Source organism: Atta colombica, unplaced genomic scaffold, assembly GCF_001594045.1.
Source record: "Atta colombica isolate Treedump-2 unplaced genomic scaffold, Acol1.0 scaffold83, whole genome shotgun sequence".
Lineage (NCBI taxonomy): Eukaryota > Metazoa > Arthropoda > Insecta > Hymenoptera > Formicidae > Atta > Atta colombica.
In genome coordinates, this window is record NW_017259576.1 from 721,025 (window position 1) to 741,337 (window position 20,313).

Below are 20,313 nucleotides of genomic sequence, written 5' to 3' on the forward strand. Positions count from 1 at the left end.
TAATTACTTCGACATCCACAAAATTTTATTTATTACTTAATTTAAATAACTTTAAATATAAATAGATAAATGGAAAACAAGTTGTAACAAATCTTAGAAATCTACATTATATTTACTTTTGAAAAATATCTATAAAACGAAAATGATAGAGAAGTATGTATCGATTAACATTTTTCACAAATATTTTTGTTTTAGATTGCTCTGTTAATGTATTTGTTTTTCTCTCGTATTTTCTTTCTTAATCTAAATCAAAAATTAAATCTAACAGCATTATTATTCAAATTAGAAATTTAAATTCTCTTGAAGACAGGTATATAAATATAGGGTATACAGATATATAAATATGTATATAAGCATACATATTTGTTTTTATATGTATGGATGAAGATTTATATAAACACAGACTGTGTAGAATCATATTGCGATGTATCATATTGCGATAATTGACCTCCACACAAGAATTTCAAAACACATTTCACATTCGAGAATCGTAACGTTTAAAATTTTCAAGACTGCGAGCATTTTCGAGACATTGCCTGAAGTAATCGGAGACTTCCGTTAATTATCAGTATTGAAGAAACGATCTCTTAGATCTAAATTCACAGAAAGATAGTTTAAGAATTGAATAGTTAACTTCTCGAAGGAAAAATGTTGGAAGACAAAAGTGAAGCATGTATGTGGAAAAATTAATTAAACTGTTTAATATTACTTAAAGTGTGATAGTGTTGTGAAAAACTTGGATCTATCAATTTCATGTACGTAACGATATATCTGTGTGATGATATTTGATTGGTTATGGTCAGCAGAAAAAGCAGTTTTGCAACTGTTGTAAGATTCTTTAATATCATTGTCTTTTGTTCTTAGTTCCTCATAGATCTAAATATACAAATCAGTTGTATTAAAAAATTTTACAACAGTTGCAAAACTGCTCTTGACTTGATTGTAAAACTTATTTTTCGCATCGGATAATAATTGATTATTTTATGGTAAATTTTTCTTCATGCATTATCTAATTATGAGAAAAGTCATAAATTTTTTTTAGAAAAAATGAAACTATACGATATGCTCAACATAATCTTCAGTATTAATCTTACTACTAAATGAATAACTTTATTATTGAAAAAATATAATCACAACATTATTACACTAATTATAATATTATGTGTTTATAATTATTACTACATTTATATCTATTAGTGAAAAAATTATTATAATTGACGAATTCTGTCTCAGGTCAACAAACAGTTGGTGGCGCCAACATGCAGAGCCGTACTATGGCCGGTCCCGCAGTCGGTGTCTCGCCCGGTCAGAGCCGTCCGCCGAATTACAAGTACACTGCAAATATGCGCAACCCACCACAAACGGCCATGGCTATACCTGCACCTAGTGGTCCTTCTGTGCAACAAGCGGTTCACATCCAAGGCCAAGAACCGCTCACCGCGTCTATGTTAGCCGCGGCACCGCCGCAAGAGCAAAAGCAAATGTTAGGGGAACGGTTATTCCCTCTGATTCAATGCATGTATCCACAATTGACCGGTAAGATCACCGGTATGTTGTTGGAAATCGATAACAGCGAACTGCTCCACATGCTGGAGCACAGCGAGTCTCTGAAGGCCAAGGTCGAGGAGGCTGTGGCCGTATTACAAGCCCATCAGGCCAAGCAAGCGGTCGCGCCGAAAAAAGAATAAGCATCACATCGATAATTTTTATTTATAATTCGTGAAAATAAATTTTGATTGTTTTGAATTTGATTGGATGAATACAGTGTTATCCCTTCATTTATTTTTATTTTTCTGAATTAACCCAATTAATTTAAGTATGATTATATAATGGATTTATTTTCAAGGACGTAACCGGCGGCATCAGAACGATTGTCGCTCGGAAAAATATAGAAATGTATGCTCTTTTCACGATGTAAAATTTTAGGAAAAGAAACCTATTCGTATTCGGCGTATCGCCAGATACTTGCTTAGAATCAGTGGGAATAACCGTTTGCCTAGCGTTTGTTTATCGAGAAGGGAGAAATGTGAAAAGATTTCCAATCCTAAAATTTTATGATAAATAAATTTTTTTCTTTCAAGATATACATATGATCAATAACGTTCAGTAGACGTGACAATTGAATGATTTTTTTTTTAAGTTAATTGAATTTGATCTGTTAATTAGATCTGTTAGTATGTGACTGCAGGCAATTGTTGCCTAACACTGTTTACAATTGTTACATCTGCTGAATGTATTTTTATATTTTTCCCATCTTGTATTTCCTGTTCGAAACGAATGAAATTATCTGAATCGAAAAAATTGTTAGATAAAATATTTACATAGTGAATTAAGCAGACAGAGGCCTTATTCTCGAAGAATAGGGAGTTTTTGCAATAATGTGAATCCAGATATGCTGAAGTCATGTTATCCTTTTTTTAAATAGTTGTTAAGAAGAAGATAACCTTAGCGTTCACCATATTTGGATAAACGGTATTGCAAAAACTCCCTAATATCACATATAAAAATATTGTCGTATACATTACGCATATTATAGATTTTCGTATAAGATATAGAATCAATAAAATGTACTTCCAGATATATATATTTTTTTACAGTACAACTAATATATCTTATCTATATATAAAAGATACTAGTTGTACTGTAAATATAGATATAATATAAATACGCTTGTCAAGACACTACCACGAGTAACCTCCTGACATGAATTGAATAAATGTGCTTTGGTCGTTCGTCACAGTTTATCGGAAGATAGATAAGGGTTACTGATCACGTTACATCCATAGAATTCATTGCAGCTGTAAAATAACACTTGGGAGATAACAAGAAGGCAGATACCGTTTGTAGCCTTGAAGTTTGATCTTCACGGTATTGACATATTTTATTGCAATAATAAATTTGGAGATCGCTGTATGAATAAGTTAAATAACTAAAGAAGCATCAAATACGGTAAAAAATAGATGCCTATTATAATATGATGAATATTTTAATTTTTAAATACATTTTTCAGTTGTATAAACTTCATCGATTACTATCAAACAGTTTATATAGTTGAAAGATATATTTAAAAATATACATAAAAATATTATAAAGATCTAACCTCGACCATATTTCAAGCTTCTTATGTGATATGATTTATATTGTCACTTTTGCTCCTCGTTTATCTAAACTTCAGATAAATAAATTACGTCCATTAATTTCTGTCAATGTAGATTAATTTTAATTTCAGTTTAACATATTTTGTATACTTTTCTTGTTCTTAAGAGTAAAAAAAATATTAACGAGTAAGTTAAACCGAGATTAAAATTTAATTAATCATTTGTATAACGTACTAAATTAAATGATTCTAATTAATCGTATGATTTTTGCGAGATTCCGTTTTTCGAAAGTTCGATTGTTTTGGAGAAACACCTTTAGAAAGTCAACCAATCAGTCTTTTTTTTCACGGAAAGGAAGAAATTAAGAACTTTGATTGCTTCATTTTCTTATGCATTATTCGTTATGCACGACTCTATGCTTTCATTCTGATGGCAAGATTAAGTATAATCTTGGTTTAACTTTATTTAATTTTTAGTAAAAATTATGCCGTTTCTATTAATGCAAGTTTAATTTTGATTCAACTAATTTTATCTTTTTCTAAGAATTAGCAAAAAATGAAGAATAAAATTGAACTTGAGATTAAAATTAATCTGTATTAGAATTAAGCTTCTCTTAAAAGGGAGAATAGAATAACATATTTTGCAATTAATTTCAAAGATATTTATTTTAACAGAATTTAGATATACAAATAAAAAATAATAAATTTAATGCATTTGAGAGCTCCCTTCCCCAATATTCTTTCATCCGAAATTTCTTCATGGACAGAGAAACAAAACTCGTATTCACTTAATATCCTACTTATTTCTACATATACAGCTGACTTTATGCGCAGCACTTAGTGAACGAAAATGTTATTATGGGTTAAGAATTTTTTGTGACATGACATATTTCCAATTAATTCTCGAAAATTTGAATCATTTCAAAATTTGAATTGACATTTTGCTGCTGCAACGTGCTGCGCGTAAAAAATCAGCTAGATTTAGATTTTATTTTTTATTTTGATTTATCGAGGAATTGAATCGATCATGCAAGCGTTTATTGTCGAATGCAAATTCTGAAAAATTCTTATCGGAAAAGGACGGGAAATTGGAGAAATATATATCCAATTTTCACTCCTATTTCGAAGGGTCGTGATCGTGCGGGAGATACATTCCTCTTTTTTTTTTTTTTTTTTAAATTACTCGTATTTCCGGGAAGGCAGGCACGTGATTGGCGGACGCGTTACGACCCACTTCAGCGAATGTAGCGAGCGAATCGGCTGTTGTGGTTGTTGCTGACCGTTGGCGCGGGAGAACTAAGAGTGAGCAAGCGAGCGAGATCGGAGCGAAAGAGTGAAAACGAAAGAGATATACAGCATATATACACGAATGCGCGTCTCTCATGAAACGTCGACAATTACGTCAATCCGACCAGTCGCGTTTGGCACGTCTTCTCCGCGATTTGAGATTCATTTGATCGAGAAACGAGCATCAATAAGATCGGGAAAAATCGTGTCTGATCAGATTTCAATCTGCCTCAAATTATTTATCTCAAACAAACGTTTCAGAGAACGGGTGGCGGTGTCCGAGATAACCCGAGGTCGTCGTCGTCCAGCATACGACAGCGGTGGTGTCGGCGGCGGCGACGGCAACGACGACAACGACGACGACGGGGCGGGGAACGAAATCTCAGTGTTCTAAAGAGAGAAGGTATATACGTTAATCGCTCTCCCCCCCTCCCTCCCTCGCGCTTATGACCCCGTTCTAATAGTCGCCTGGTTTCTCATGGTATCGTGGCCGACTTGCTGTTGCGGGGTAAACGATACCGTTTCACGTCCCAATCTTGATTTCCGTGAATCGCCGCCGATCGCGACATATGGCGAGACGTGGAGACGTCTCTACTCGTCTAAGAGATCGTATTTGTTTATTTGCCGTCGATTTGATCGCGTGTCTGTACCGAATCACCATTCATTCAAGCGAATTTCGTGTTTTGATGGTGCACGAACGTCGCAGGTACATAAACGTCGCAGAGTGCAGTTCGTTGAGTTTGTTTTTAGCTGCGCGTTTCCGCTGACTTTCAGACTGCAACTTTCAGACATTGAGCTAAAAGTAGGTGAAGGGTACTTACCGGTGATTTAATTGGATGTTAAATGTCTGGCGTGTTTCGTAGACAATAGAAGGTAGTATTGACAAATGATAAATAATTAGGGAAGGTGAGATGCGTAAAGAACAATCTTGAGGCTGATTTGATGGAATGATGCTAATTATTCAGAAATAGAGTATTTCAGAATACTATTTGTTCTCTTGTGATTTTCTTTCCATCTTTTTTTTATCTGTAAAGAGAAAATAATTGTAAAGAGTTATTTAAGAAGGAATAATAGAAATGACACAAATGATGATATGAATTATATTATATAGGATAAGCATTTTGATTATTAATGTTTTTATTAAGTATTGCTTTTTTCGTCATATTATGCAATTATTATAGGACATATAAGTAAAATGTGAATAAAATTAAAATACCTTAACGACAGCTAATTACATATATTAGGAATTCATACACTGAAAAAATATGTTATTTACATTAATTTAAAATAATTTTGTTAATTTATTACTTTTGTTAATTTATTAATAGTATTAATTGTAAATTAATTACAATTAATTAATTTACAATTAATACTATTAATAAAACAAATATGTCATGCTTTTGTTTTTATAAAATTTTATTTCATTAATATTATTATTGGAAAAAAGAATCAATTTTAATTAAAATAATGCTGTTGATATAACAGCATTATTTTCAGTGTATGATACATTTTTTTATCTTGTTGATTTACCAATGATAACTAGATGATTTCCGTGAATAGTTCCCACCGATTTATTTTCATTAGATTTTTATTACAAGTTTTATTTACATTTATGTTTTACTTTACTTTGAAGAATGTATTGACAAAGATTAACTAATTAATCTAGTAATTGTTTACAGTTACTGATATATCTAAATATTGTAAAATCCAAATCTAATAAAAAAAGTGCACAATTTTGTTTTAAGAGGCCATAAACCTTAAGAAATTGACCAATTACAATTGAATATTAAAATAATCGAGTATGATTAGTGATAATCGAGTTAATTTTTTATGGCTTGACGACTTAAAGTACTTAAAGTAAGGTTGTGGGCCTAGACAAAATGTATCTTATAAACTTTTTACAATAAGCCATTACTTAATGGGCTTTCTACAATAAGTCCTAAATTTTACCTAAATTTTATTTAATTCTTAAATTTTACGGTTTAATTCTTAAACCGTAAAAAATTGACCACTGAGTGAATATGTGTCCTTTTGTCTTTATTTGTGTTACTATATATTTGTTACTTAGATTCTTGTTGCACATTTTTCTGGAATTTTATTTTTTATTGCCTCTAGAAATTTTTTAAGAAGAATTTAGAATTTTTTATACAGAGATTCATACATTTAATATATAATTTAATTATATATTCTAACGTTTATTAAATTCTGTTGTAGATCATCGGAATAACAGATATAAATACGTCTACCTGTGATCTCTCTTTTATAAGAGAGAATCACAATGGACCAAGACGAAGTAATAAAGAAGTTACGATCATGTCTGATATCATGCAAGGGTGGTATCAAACTAGAGAATTTAAGGAGTAAATATCAATTTTTACTGCAAAACATTTCTAAACATAATTATTTGAGTTTTGGTATAATCTATTATAATATTTCTGTATTCCACTTATATTATCGATGTAATAATTCTCGATTTTTACTTTGTAGCGGACTATCGTGTGATAACAGGAGAACTATTACCTTTTAAACAACTCGGATATTCCTCTGTCGAGGCTTTCGTACGCAATGTACCAGATATTACAGTAACCAAAAAAAACGGAGAACTGTTTGTGGAAGCATTACCTTCGAAAACATCCGCGCATCTTACGAAATTAGTTTCGCGACAGAGGAATACGAAGAGAAAAATACGACCACAACCAAAAAAAGTAATTTATTAATATTTTATATTTCCTGGAAAGTAACTGTTACACACACATTATACATATACCATCTTGTATAGTTTGTATATGTTTGTTTATTACTTTACTTGCCTTAATGTTAAAATTCGAACAGTTTAATTTATATATTTGCTGTGATTAATTATAGAATCTTTTTCAGTGGACTCCACCCCGACATGTGAAAGGCTTTTCGTCTAGTTCTAGAAGTTTTTCTGGTTCTAGAAATAATAATTTGAACAGTGGTTTTTACCCTGCTAAAAGTAATTATGTTTCTTCTTCAAATTCCTTTACTAGATCAACACCCGACAAGAGTAACTCATATACAGATTTTACTAGGTATTTATAATATCCAAACTTGATCTAAGAGTTATTTATTAAAGTAAAAAGAACCATCTATAATAAGTGTCTTTGATATATCAAGTGCTTAAATATAAACTTGTTCTTTATTTTTGATTTATTTACAAATTTTTTAACTTTTAAATGATTTAATTACAAGTATCAATTTGAGGGATCGATTAATCAATTGAAAATATTTAATATATATCGCATAAGATGTAAACAATTTTATATATTTGCAATAATCTTTTAGACCTGTACCTCTTATGGAAACTATAGTACAGTGTCCGTATCCGCTCAATAATACGAAATCAAGTTTCACGCCGACTACACCACCACTAAATATATGCAATTCTCCAATATCCACTTTTCCCAAAGTGAATGCAAGTTTAAATTATGAAAGTTTGAAGTAATTTTTAACTGTTGATAAATCTGCATCATTATTAATCACGCTAATACTTTCAGAGACTGACAGATAAAGTGACAATTCCAAATTTAGCGACTGTAAACCAAAGTGATAATTGTAAAACTATTGAAGATGTAAGATTCAAAGTATTAAATGACAATACAGCTTCGTCTGTGATAAATCAAAAACCAAAGACTGTAGAAATGAAATCCTCAAAACTAAGCGACAGGCTCAAAATTACTCCTCCTGAAACACCTTTACCATCAATTAGTAACAATGGTTATACATCTATTCCATCCATTTTTAATGTTCCACAGGTAAGAATAGAATTATAATTTATGTGCTGTATGAAATATAATTTAAAAATGAAATATGTATTATTTACAATATTTCAATTTGAATAATTTGTTTTCTAAAATAATTGTTTTTTTTTTTAAATTAATTTTGTATTTATGTTTTATCACTTACAATTTTGAAGGATGAAGAGATAAGAGAACAAAACGAAAAACAATTTTTCTATTTTCAAATTCTGACCTTGATTAAACTATACACTATACTCGCAAATTTCTTTCATGAAAGTTTATTACTTTTAAGATGTCTTTTCATGCTGATGCTCTATGCTCATTTTTTTGCGTCAAAATAGGTCACAAATCAAGGCTACGGTTCATTTAGATCTGGTTGCACCGTTATTTTGATTTTAACCGAAATTTAAAATTCTCTATCGTTTTAAAACTGACAAAGAAAGTTTTAAGCCTCGTTTAAAATTAAAGTAAGTGCAACCGGACCTTAATGCTACGAATGCTTCGAAGCATTTGTTTCATTTGATATTTAATTTTTATCACGTGATATTTTCAATATGAAAAGACACCTTTACAGGCACCGCCATTGGAGGCTCTTGATTCTCGGAAAGAGTTGGAAGTTCGTGCCAACATGTTAAACTTGCCACCACCAATTTATAAAATGTATTTAAAGAAAGAGAAACATTCTGTTAAAGTCACCATCTATGCCAGTGTGAAAGTAAATATATCAATTAAATATATTTAATTATTGAAAGATATAGTTTTCTACATTGATCAATGAATAATAAAAATAATCAAAGTTCAGATAGAAGGCTTATGAGAATCATATGCTGTTATAGGCTGTTATATTTCGACAAAAACATAATAAAATGAAGATAATCATGAGTCTCTAAGGATTATCTGCTTTGTCCATCTCTTCGCACTTACAACAGCATATGACTCTTATTAGCCTCATCTGAACCTTTATTATTTAATATTGTTTAATATTGAGAATCCTTATTTATATTTATATTTATTTATTTAATTAATTGTGTTTATTAATTAATTAATTAATCCATGAATCTCATAGGTTGGTTCGCATACATTCCACACATACCCAGAGGACGCAGCGACTGAAGAGGAAGCCGAGAAAATTGCAGCACGTTTAGCTCTGGGACATCTTGCTAAGGAATCGACGAGCTCCGAGGTGACGACTGCTGATGCAGAATTAATTAAAAAACGCATTTTAAAAATTATAACCACGCATCATAGTGGGGTCTTCATGCATCTATTACCCGAATATTACAACGAACAATATGGGGAGGCTCTGCCCCACAATTGGCAAACAATTATTGAAAAATGCGTGGATATAAATCAAGAGAAAGGTGTTGGGGATTCCATGATACTTTGCCTAACTTCTCCAACTTTAAAAGTAATACAAATGTGCATTGTATGTTATAATTGTTTCCAGAAGAATTCGAAATAAATTATTTTTTTTTTATTTAGCGATTGGACGGTAATTCCGCATTCAAGAATATTCCTGAGAATATTCCTGAGAATATTCTTCTGACTAACAAGAAAATACAATTGAATCCGATTGGACCTGCCACGCCCAGTATATTGCCAGTACCTGAAGCACATATTTGGCAAGTTTGTGTCACTTACGTTGTAAACACCGTTGAAATCTGGGTTCGCCTAGGCGATGACAATGTAAATATCCGAATATCTCGTTTATCCATTCATTTTTTTTCCACGAGCTAACACTCTTCTTGTTTCATAGAACGAATTTGTTGATATGACAAATGAAATGACAAGTTATTATGATAAAATAAATAAACCTATCTCGTCCGTGGCATGCATACCCGGCGATTTCTATGCCGTACTCGAAGAAAATTATTGGCATCGAGTTGAGTGCACAGATTATAACAATGAAACTGGAATCGCCTCGGTATTCTTTATCGACCAGGGATATGTGGAGCAATATAAATCTGACGTTTTGCATCCTTTGGACAAGAGATTCAACACTCTTCCATTTCAAGTAACTCAACTATTTGACATTTTTTTTTAATTCTCATTTCTATCATTGTAGATTGACTTTAATCTAGATTCAACTTATACTCCATCTTTTTCTAGTTCTAGAAATTAGAAAAAGGTGACAAGTAAATTGAACCGAGATTGAAGTTAATCTGCAATTGCAACATTGCAAACGGATATGTACTTTACATTAATTTAATTTGATCTCATGTATGTTTCTATTTTATATAGGCTATAAGAATAGGTCTTCAAGGATTAAAGGAGTTCCGCGATTGCGCTCAGATGATAACGGAGATCGAAAATTATCTTTTAGTCGATCAATTGTTTTACGTGAAAGTACATGGTATGGATAGCGATGAATATGGTTCATACGTAACGGTAACTTTTTACGACACCAGCAAAGGAGACGAAGATATTGATGTGAACCAAATCCTAATTGACAAAATTTTAGAAGTTATGACTGTTACGTTCAAAATGCGTGTAATTGTCTTTTGATTTATTATTATGATTTTCTGTTATTGCGATTCTTTGTTGCTTTCTTAAATATATCGGTTGTTTTTCACAGGTAGGACAATTAATCGAATTAAACGTCACGCACATAGATGAATATGGTAAAGTTTATGCGCAATTAAACTCATTTACCAAAAATATATTGAGTAATGAAAATATGTTTCAATTTGCTACAAAAATGAAAGTGAATGCGATTAACTTTACAAAAACATACCTTGCGGACTGGAATTCGCAATTGTATAGGGCAAGAGTGACTGACATTCCTGCCGAGCAAGAAGTAACGGTATTTCTGATTGACGTTGGTAAAATTGTTTTGATACCAAGAGCAAATCTATTTCACATAGACAAAACATCAAAGACTCTACAGTGCATTCCTCCGCAAGTATGAGAAAATTTTTTTTTTCATCGACATTTAATGTTTCTTTAATTTTTTGTGAAGATAAAACTGATATTTATATGTTCGTGTGTAAAAAATCAGGCAATGCAAATCTTTTTGCACAATATTGATCAGTCAATGTACAGCAAGAGATTCGTGGCAAGATTCCAAGAATTAGTTTCGGACACAGATATGCTTGTAGCGAGGGTCATTAGGATCAGCAATTCTGGAGTTCCAGTGGTAGAGATTTTTAAAAGAATTGGACCGAATAACATGTTGGCTTCGATAAATACATCACTGATTTATGCCGGCGAACTATCGAAGTAAAAATTTGGCAGTTCTGTTACAAACTATCCCTATATGCATGCTCTATGTCCTTGTATTTTATTTTTGTTTCATTTTTGCTACATATTTATATATATATATTTATTTATATAACTCTGTGCTTTTATAATTGTGTACTAGCTTTATAAATTTTATTAAACGAGTTTCTATGTATGTATAGAATCAAAGAAGATAGCAATAATAATAACAAATCCAAGAAACGATTGGATCGTAAAAGTACTCGTGCTCCCGAGATCGTCGGCAAATTGAATCCACCTGTAATTTCAGACATCGGTCAGTATTTTGATGTCCATGTAACATTAGTTGCGCATCCAGGACATTTTATCGTGCAACCGTTGAACAATGCTAACCAGTTAAGAGTACGTAAAAATCAATAGGAATTTTTTAAGTGTACGTTATGTTCAATTAATTAATTAAATATATTCTGGACCTTCTTATTTCTAGGAAATGATGATGGACTTACGAAAGTACTACGATGCAAACGATAATCCGCCTTTGGAGTCTATCAGTGAAGGCAAACTCTATGCAGGAAAACTTCAAGATGATTGGTATAGGTATGCAGCACATCATTTTGCAATATAAAAAAGAATATAATAATGGTTAATAATAACGTTATATTTATTTTAGAGTATATGTTACTGACATTATCAGCGATAATGATGTATCAGTATATCTCTGTGACTACGGCGACGTGACAATAATATCTATCAGCAATTTGCAGCCATTGATGAGTAAATTCTTAAAATTACCATATCAAGCAGTAAAGGCTAAACTCGTTGGTAAGAAAAAGGCTTCTTTTACGTTACAAATATAACTTAAATTCTTATATCACTCGCAAAGAATTCTAACAATGACTTTTAACATTGATTAGGAATAGAGCCTTTAAATGTTGACTGGACGGTGACCGACTGCGTCAAATTTAAGGATTTAGTGCTTGATAAGGACTTCGTCTCTGTAATCGTGGAGTCGGTATTTGACAGTCTCTCGCCAGTCAATGGTACCATGTTGGGTTTAAAATTGATTGACACTAGCACTGAAAAAGATATATACATTGATAAGTTATTAGTAGAAGAAAAGCGTGCCAAATACATCGAAGAAGTTGAAGGTCTTCCTTCTTAGTTGATTAAATCAATCGACAATTAGAAATATCTATTTTTTTCTTTATGAATATATGTATTGTTATCTTATGACGCCGTGATAATGGACTGTTTATATATGCACGAACTTGTCATGAAAGAACGACATAAGGAATGTTTCTAACAAGGAAACCCATGGAAACATTCTCTTTCAATTTTGATGAGCTTTGCTTGTTATATTCTACACAAAAATAAAGGACTCGTATTTTTTTTTTAAGAAAAGGTTTTTTTCGAAGCGAATATCGTTGAAATTGTAGATAAAAAAATATGTTCTGAAGAAAAGTTTAATGGTTTGAAAAATACTTTATGATAGTTAAAAAAAATTTATTTTAATTGATATCAATTGTAATCTTTTTAAAATTATTTATTATAATTATTAAGTATTCTTAGAACAATTCAACTTTTATTTCAAACTTTTTTTTTCTCTTATAATTTTAATTCGCTCAAAAGATAGTAACCAATTTTTTTTCAAAGGAGTGTTGCACTCCTTGCGCCTTTTATCAATTGGTTATAAAAAAATATGTCCTTTTTTTTTGTCTAAAAAACAACATTCAAAGCTCATCAAAATCCGAAGAGAACACTTCCACGAGTTACCTGTAAAGTTTTATTTTTTTCCGTCACGGTTACACATTGATACGCACATAATCATTACAAAAAGGAATAACAATTATTATTTTAAGTTTTAATAAAATTTATCAGTTTTGTTATTTGAAAACTTTCTTTTTTCTCTAAGTATCAAAAGATATGAGCAAAAGAGATAACACATATATTTATTTATAATATAAATAGAATTTTTCGAAAAAATTACTCGTTTATATAAAGGCTTGTATACAATTTATACGCGCGTGTTATAATAGTTTTTCTTAACGTTTACTGTTATGAATTAAGTTTTTGTTATCACATATAAGCAGATATGTAATTGTAAACCGTTGAACTTATAACAAAGTGCAGTTTATTTACAAAGAAATTTTATTATAATTTTGTTGAATTTCTTGAAGATATTAATTTTAATGTCGAGTATTCTTTAACAATGTTATATTGTATCCCCTTTAATTTTTTGTCGTTTAACTTTGCAAAGTTAATTCATGATATATATTAAACGAAACAGTATGATTGTCTAATGACAAAAGATTGGCTGTGTATAATATATTAACTAAGTAACAGCATTCCATATCTATAAATAAAGAAATTACTTCTATACATGTATAATTTCTATATATGTATATTTATATATAAATATATACACATACATACACACACACACACAAATACACATACACATACACATACATTGAACATTACGCTTTTGATACGTGATTTGATTTGGATTGTAATTACCTTTTTTGCCATATTGTAAGCGTGTCATTAGAGATTCTCACAAGATTTATTTATAATGAATATATTTTTATTTTTCTATTGCAACTAAAGTTACAGCATATAAAATAAAGTTTATGTATAATTTTTTCCACATGCATTTTATTTTTTTACACATAAATAAAATGTCAAATTAGTAATATTATAAAATTGTACAATACGATGAAGGTAGAATACTCATCATGTTAACGGGACCAAATATAAAAAAATTGAGCTTAAAAGAGAACTAAGAGGTATAAGAAATGATATCACTTATGTTCGCTCATTCTCTACGAGGAATGTAACATTACTAATCCGTGAACTATCGCTCCCAATCGTTTGGACGGAATCTTTCTCCTCAGTAACACCAACTTCAATGTTTTTATTGAAGTTCGACATTTCCACGATATAAGTACCAGCGCTGTCTGGGGAGCTTATGTGCAACGACGTATCTGTTTTTTTTAACGCAACTGCCGAATTGCGAAAATCAGATGAATGATCCAAACTCTTTGATACAGTCGTGAAGCTAGACTGCGTATTGTTACCATCATGGGATTTTATGGAGTTCACGGCACGATCATCGAGAAGTACATCTCGTTGCAAATCGACGTTGTTAGACGCGTTGTTGGTCCAAGAATCACAGTTCGCGCTGGAACTCTGTTTGGCGACGTCTTCAAACATTGAATTCCCGAATAATATTGAGTCGATTTTTTCAATAATATTATGAAGTCGATCCCAACTCTTCTTCCTCCAATTTCGCTCCATTTCTCTCGAGTGCGGCATTGTCCACAGTCGTCCATAATCATTATTTTCGATTTGTATTATCGTGTGATCGGCTGTTAAATGATGAGGGGGCATTTCCTTCCTCCCTGCTACGTTAGGTTTATTCTGTCGAGGGCAACTCAAAGCATTCAAGATCACTTCATTACCTCGACTTTGTGACGCGTCTTCCATAAGATGTAATCCAACGTCATTCCCATTGGCGTCTTTATTGTATCTCAGAACATCTACTGATGTGGGACTGCCAAATATCGAATATGCCAAAACGTGATCGTAGGGATGGTAATCCACACAGGTAACAATTGTCTTAGCCGAATTACGTTCATCATTTGTGTACTTGGCTACGAGTTTACCTGTCTCCAAATTCCAGATATTCAATACGGAATCCTCGCTACCGCATATAACAAATCCACCGCAGGGAGATATACAGGCTTTTAATTGTATTCTATAAGTAAGAAAAAAAAGAGGCTCACACGATAGCTCGAATTAACAAAAAAGTTTAATTAAAAAATGAACGAATACGAGAAGCAGCAGTAGTGATAAAACAAATATAAAGTGCAACAGAGATTTGGAAAATCTATTGAGAAGCAAAGCTAGCGTAAAAAAGATTGATAAAAAATGGAAAAAAAAGTATAAAGTGGATATAATAAATTTAAATAAGGATATATTACTATAAATTTAAAAAAGGATGTGAAAAAAATAGAATAAAGAAGAAAATTAACCGAAAAAAAATATCGAGAAAAAGTTAAGAAAAATAGAAGAAAGAAGGCTATATAAGAAAAGGAAAAAAATTCAATATTATTAAACGTTGTCTTCATATATCATATGCTGGGATATATAAAGAAAGTTAATTGCAATGAGAACGCGAATGTTAGAAATGCATAAAAAGTCCAACGTGCCTTTGATTATTTAGCCGTTTATACTTTTGCAATACTACGCCGGTCGCGAGATCCAGCATTCGCAAGCCATTATCTCTCGAATGTACGAGGAGTCTAGACTCCAGGGGATGCAGAACGATTGTGTTGATAACGACACCCTCGATCTCGCGAATTTTTATCTTCCTCAAGATGCATCCAGTCCTCTTAGATGATATCTTACTGTCTATACGGATTGTCCAAAGAATTATCAATCCTACGCTGTCGGCGGTAATCAAATTACCGTTTTTTTTAAAAACCATCGAATTGACGAAACCCTCGTGGCCTTCCAATTCCTGGTTCAATTCTCGCTTCCTTGATCTCCTGCCGTTCACCCAGATGCGAACTATTCGATCGTAACATCCTGTCGCCACGATCGTCGCATTGCCGGGTCCGTACTTGGCGCAATAGACATACGAAGGATGTGGGAGCATCTATAATAAATTTGTTTTGTGTACATTTATATTAAACATAAATTTTCCTTTAACAATACATTTTAAAGACGATCTGCCACAGATCGTGTTATGTTTCAAACAATTTTATTCAATCTAACAATTTAAGTTTTTTTAATTATATATAAAATACTTATTAGAAAAAATTAATGCGAATATGTTAAAACGCATTTGTTGTCAATAAAATGCACAGTTTTAGATATTTAAAAAATTGAAAGAAGCTTATAATTAAAAATTAATATCGTTAATCTTAATTAATGACCTCGATGTGCTGCACGATTTGACTGCGAACATCCCAGATACGTGCCGTTTGATCTGTTGACGCCGACAACAGGCAATGATCGTCGCTGGACCAATTTAGAGAGTACACGAAAGCCTTGTGACCGAGAAATCGAACATGGATCTTGCCGGTTTCGACCTGAAATCGAAATAATGATAAACACAATTGATAACAATTTGAACACAAATAAAAACGACTGAATTTTACGATCTTATTGCCTCAGAAAAATTTAATTATCTTTTTCATTCTTTTCTTTCATTCTCCTCTCTTTTAGTCGTGATATTTGTTTGCGATATCTGCGATATTGACGCACCTCATAAACGACAATTGGGTAATAGTACTCCTCGGAATGGACGCAAGCCAGATACTTGCCGTCGTTGCTGAAGGCGACGTAGAAGCAGCCTTTTTCGCTCACTTCCGTCTCGAACATCTTCTCATTCGGAATTTTGCAAGATTGAGCCGCTAATCGCGCCCATTTAGGAAGACCTACCGATTCCGACGTGCATTTTGAAAGATCCCGCAAGTTGTTTTGTGATTCATCAAGGAGATCATTTATTGACAGCTTTTGATAAAGCACTGACTCGAGTTTTGGCGGTGGGATTGATGTCACCGTTACTAGGAGACTACTGGGATATTTGTCTCTATTGTTCGACTGCCACCAAGTATAAACCTGTATGCAAAATAAAAGTAGTAAAAGTTTGTTCAATATGACATTGTTGCGAAATTTTACGTAAATTATCCCAAAAAGATCTTAAAACTTCTAATCCTCCGCTATAGATAGGCTATAGATACGCTATAGATAGATTAGTTTTACGAAAAAGTGAAAATCACATTCTGAAGATAAAAAGTTATACGATCCTTCTTTTTTTTGTGATAAATTACGTTCATTGTTTATTACAGCCAACAATAGAATTCAATGATATCTATGCCAAAAACTTTCATCTGATTTTTTTAAAGAACCCAAATATAATAGAGCGATAAAAGACGACGTGATATTTGTTGTGATCTGCAAACTTATTCTGTATCTATTCTATTTATCCTAAAAATTTTTCTCAAAATTTTTAGGCGAATTGAAAAAAACATTTTAGTGATGAATCAAAGCGGAACACATAGGCAGTTTTTAGGAAATGTGTAGAAAGTGTAAAAATTGGCAATGCCAATTTTTGGCAAATGCCAAAGAAATAAAGAAATTTGCTTGCGTAACAAAAACGATAAATACCTCGCACTTTTGTCTTCCGTATTTTTTAAAGCTCCGTCTAGGTTTGTAAAGTTGCAATCGCACTTTTTTGTCTATATGAAGAATACTGTTAGTTCCTACGGGCTTCAGAAATGCCCAGGCGATTTTGTTCCAGCATCCCTCGCTACCTGAATTGTCAAACGTGAATTATTAGATTTTTAGCAAGCAAAAAACTCAATGCAATTCTAAAAAATTATAAGAAATTCCTAAATATTCCAATAGATATTATATATTAATAACATTTACAATCGAATAATTTATTTAACTTACTTCTAGCTCATTATTAACAAATCTCTGTTCTTAAGAATTTAATTGTTGATTATTTAATTGTTATCGTACTTTCAAAAGCATATAATTTATATGTTAATCACTTGACGTAAATAAAATAATTAATTTAGAAAAAAACGAAAAAATAAACTTTTTCATGTAAAATTGCATTAAAAAAAGACTAATTAATCTCATGCATTCTCATTATCATTTTTCTAATAAACTAGCTAGATAATATACTTATAAGATTTGAGCAGAAATTTACCAATTTTGTCATAACTGATGCTTGCGTCGGCGAAGCTCAGGAGCTCTATAATTTCGAAGAGAATCACCACTTGTTCGCCATCTTCGCGTCTCATAATCGCGTCGAAGTTGTGTTCAAAGATAAGCTCCTCTTCCCAGACTGGTATCATCGACCTATTCTTCTTGAAGTCAAACTTGCCGGTGATCATCGGTTGAAGATATGTATCGCCGCTCTCTGTGCTCTTCAAATATGAACCCGTGTGAGCCTCCACGATATGAACCCTGACCATCGGTCGCCTTACGCTCACGTAATCAGCTTCTAGCACATCCGCCCGATGAATCGTTACTGAAACAAATTTCACCTCTTCCTTCTCCTTCATTTCCTTTTCCTGTTTACGTTTCTTTTTCCTCTTTCTTCTCATTCTTGTATCTGTCTCTGTCATCGAATTAGCATCCTTTGCGGATGAACTGAGGAGCACATCTTCACCGGAAGACTCCTTCTTCTTGAGCAACGATCGCTCTTTCCTTCTGGATCGATTGCGCGTCGTTTCCGGTTTGGACTTCCGGCTACTCGAGACTCGTTCCTCGGAGGCGATTGAACTCGATCGAACATCAGTGATCCTCTCCAGACTCGCCGACGAATCGAATTCCCCAATACTATTCCTTCGACTTTCCGAAAATCTCGCTTTCAAAGAACGATCATTGCTTTCCACTGCGAGACGTTCGCTCACAGATTCCTGTCGATGCTTCCTCGAAGAACTGCTGGACGTAATCCCAGCGACGTCCACGTCCTCGACATTCGAACGATCGCTCAGTCTCCTCATTTCAATCTTGGTGCTCTCTCGATTATGATCAGTCTCAATCCGGAGCACCTCGTCCTCGTTATCGGATACGAACGCCGGATTGTCGAAGAGGATGGCGTCACTCCGCCGCAAGTTGGTTCGCGGTGCTGGTACCGGCGTTTTACGCGAGTCTTCGATCAACGGGGATGCATCGTCGCTCGTCTCGGGTAATCGGATCACCCCGGCGTCCTTGGACCAGCGTTTCCGCGGCGGTCTTTTCGAATCTACTTCCGTTTCGTTTGCCGCGGTGTTCCATTGCTTCCTGCGTCGCGGTTTCTCCTCGAGAGACTCGTTTCTCTTTCTCGGAGCCTCGAATTCCTTTATTAGATCTAACGACTCCACCATCAAATCATCATGTTTGGGAAGATCCTTCGAAGAACTCCTGCGATCAGAGAAACGATTCCGAGGTTTTTCACTCGCTCGCGAAGAAACTTTGGAACTTTGGGAAGATCGTTCGGAGGATCGTTTAGTCTCCTTATCGATCGTAATATCATTTTCATTGTTTTGTTGTTGTCGTTGGCTTAATCTTTCACCTGCGTGGTGAACGTCCACGATGACGTTCATCGTCTTCGGCGACATCGCGTTCTCCGTCGATTCATCGAAGAAAGAGGAAACGTTGCGCGATCTCCTTAATCTCCTACCTCTCGTGGATTCCGCAGCCATCTCTGCGACTTCGGGTTTCTTGAGGCTGCAACTGACGCTCACTGTTAATAGAAAGAAGGTCGTCTACGAAAGAATATCGCGTGTGCTCCACTTGTGCGAACCGATCGATCATTCATGAAACTTGCGAATACACTCAACCGTGATATCATCGCAGCCCTGAAGAAAATAATTTTGTCCTCGTTGTAATCTTCATTAATATTCACGTACATATGTAGATTTAATTTACTCGCGATGTATAAATTCTACTTAACTATGTTCGCCATGAGGAGAACCGTTACTAACTGACGGCACACCAGGTGTGGGAGTGATTACGTTCAGCAGTAGCATGGATCGATCGATACAGGAACGACGGCGGCGAACCACGAACCCAGAACTCCTTCATACATTTCCTCAATTTTTGTGCGAATTAACCCTCATGGAAAAATATTATTTTCTATTTCAAAGTAACTATCAAAATTTCCTAGTTTATTATGAAATTTTGGAGGTAATTATCAAAAAATTATAATAAACTGTGAACTATTGATAGTTATTGCTTTATACTTGATAAATATCACTACGTTGATAGTAAACTATGAGTGATAGTGATAGTACTAATAATAATTGATGGTAACTACAAATCTTTTCATAGTTGCTATAAAACTTTTGATAATTATTATCTTACATATAATAATAACTATAAAACACTCGAGAAAAAATATTTTATATAAAATTTTATATAACCTATATATAAATTATATATTTTATATGTAATTGTATATAA

The 20,313-nt window shown here is 33.0% G+C and overlaps 3 protein-coding genes across 5 annotated transcripts in view; 2 read left to right on the top strand and 1 right to left on the bottom strand.

The window, feature by feature from the left end:
* Positions 1-2,084, top strand: part of LOC108693012 (polyadenylate-binding protein 4-like) — a 7,146-nt gene extending 5,062 nt beyond the window's left edge. Inside the window, exon 4 of the mRNA XM_018201642.1 lies at positions 1,234-2,084. Within this exon, the coding sequence (XP_018057131.1) occupies positions 1,234-1,688 (455 nt within the window). The 3' untranslated portion in view covers positions 1,689-2,084. The remainder of the gene's footprint in view (positions 1-1,233) is intronic.
* Positions 2,085-4,676: 2,592 nt separating this feature from the next.
* LOC108692872 (tudor domain-containing protein 7-like) lies at positions 4,677-12,716 on the top strand. Of its 3 annotated transcripts, none has more exons than XM_018201410.1 (17): positions 4,677-4,787; positions 6,599-6,744; positions 6,872-7,089; positions 7,262-7,437; positions 7,691-7,814; positions 7,903-8,160; positions 8,720-8,860; positions 9,212-9,553; positions 9,628-9,831; positions 9,902-10,159; positions 10,387-10,635; positions 10,721-11,047; positions 11,144-11,364; positions 11,547-11,745; positions 11,831-11,940; positions 12,014-12,165; positions 12,258-12,716. In XM_018201410.1, the coding sequence occupies exons 2-17, from the start codon at positions 6,663-6,665 to the stop codon at positions 12,503-12,505; spliced, it is 3,309 nt and encodes a 1,102-aa protein (XP_018056899.1). In that variant the 5' UTR covers positions 4,677-4,787; positions 6,599-6,662; the 3' UTR covers positions 12,506-12,716. The 3 variants fall into 3 exon arrangements, with proteins under 3 accessions (XP_018056899.1, XP_018056900.1, XP_018056901.1); XM_018201411.1 differs by lacking the exon at positions 4,677-4,787 and adding an exon at positions 5,096-5,186; XM_018201412.1 differs by lacking the exon at positions 4,677-4,787 and adding an exon at positions 5,190-5,257.
* Positions 12,717-14,148: 1,432 nt separating this feature from the next.
* Positions 14,149-19,609, bottom strand: LOC108692941 (jouberin-like). The gene is made up of 6 exons (XM_018201522.1): positions 18,071-19,609; positions 17,521-17,666; positions 16,615-16,971; positions 16,284-16,439; positions 15,555-16,003; positions 14,149-15,100 (listed from the first exon to the last, which is right to left on the bottom strand). The coding sequence occupies exons 1-6, from the start codon at positions 19,551-19,553 to the stop codon at positions 14,149-14,151; spliced, it is 3,543 nt and encodes a 1,180-aa protein (XP_018057011.1). The 5' UTR covers positions 19,554-19,609.
* Positions 19,610-20,313: the final 704 nt, after the last annotated feature.

What these genes read in the sequence shown, in the direction of transcription:
- LOC108692872 (XM_018201410.1), top strand. Translation starts at nt 6,663, where the DNA reads ATGGACCAAGACGAAGTAATAAAGAAGTTACGATCATGTCTGATATCA. An exon ending in TACGACCACAACCAAAAAAA is followed by an intron (nt 7,090 to 7,261) that starts GTAATTTATTAA and finishes AATCTTTTTCAG; the next exon opens with TGGACTCCACCCCGACATGT. An exon ending in CCATTTTTAATGTTCCACAG is followed by an intron (nt 8,161 to 8,719) that starts GTAAGAATAGAA and finishes ACACCTTTACAG; the next exon opens with GCACCGCCATTGGAGGCTCT.
- LOC108692941 (XM_018201522.1), bottom strand. Translation starts at nt 19,553, where the DNA reads ATGGCTGCGGAATCCACGAGAGGTAGGAGATTAAGGAGATCGCGCAAC. An exon ending in ACGGAAGACAAAAGTGCGAG is followed by an intron (nt 16,972 to 17,520) that starts GTATTTATCGTT and finishes TTTTGCATACAG; the next exon opens with GTTTATACTTGGTGGCAGTC. An exon ending in AAATCGTGCAGCACATCGAG is followed by an intron (nt 16,004 to 16,283) that starts GTCATTAATTAA and finishes AATTTATTATAG; the next exon opens with ATGCTCCCACATCCTTCGTA.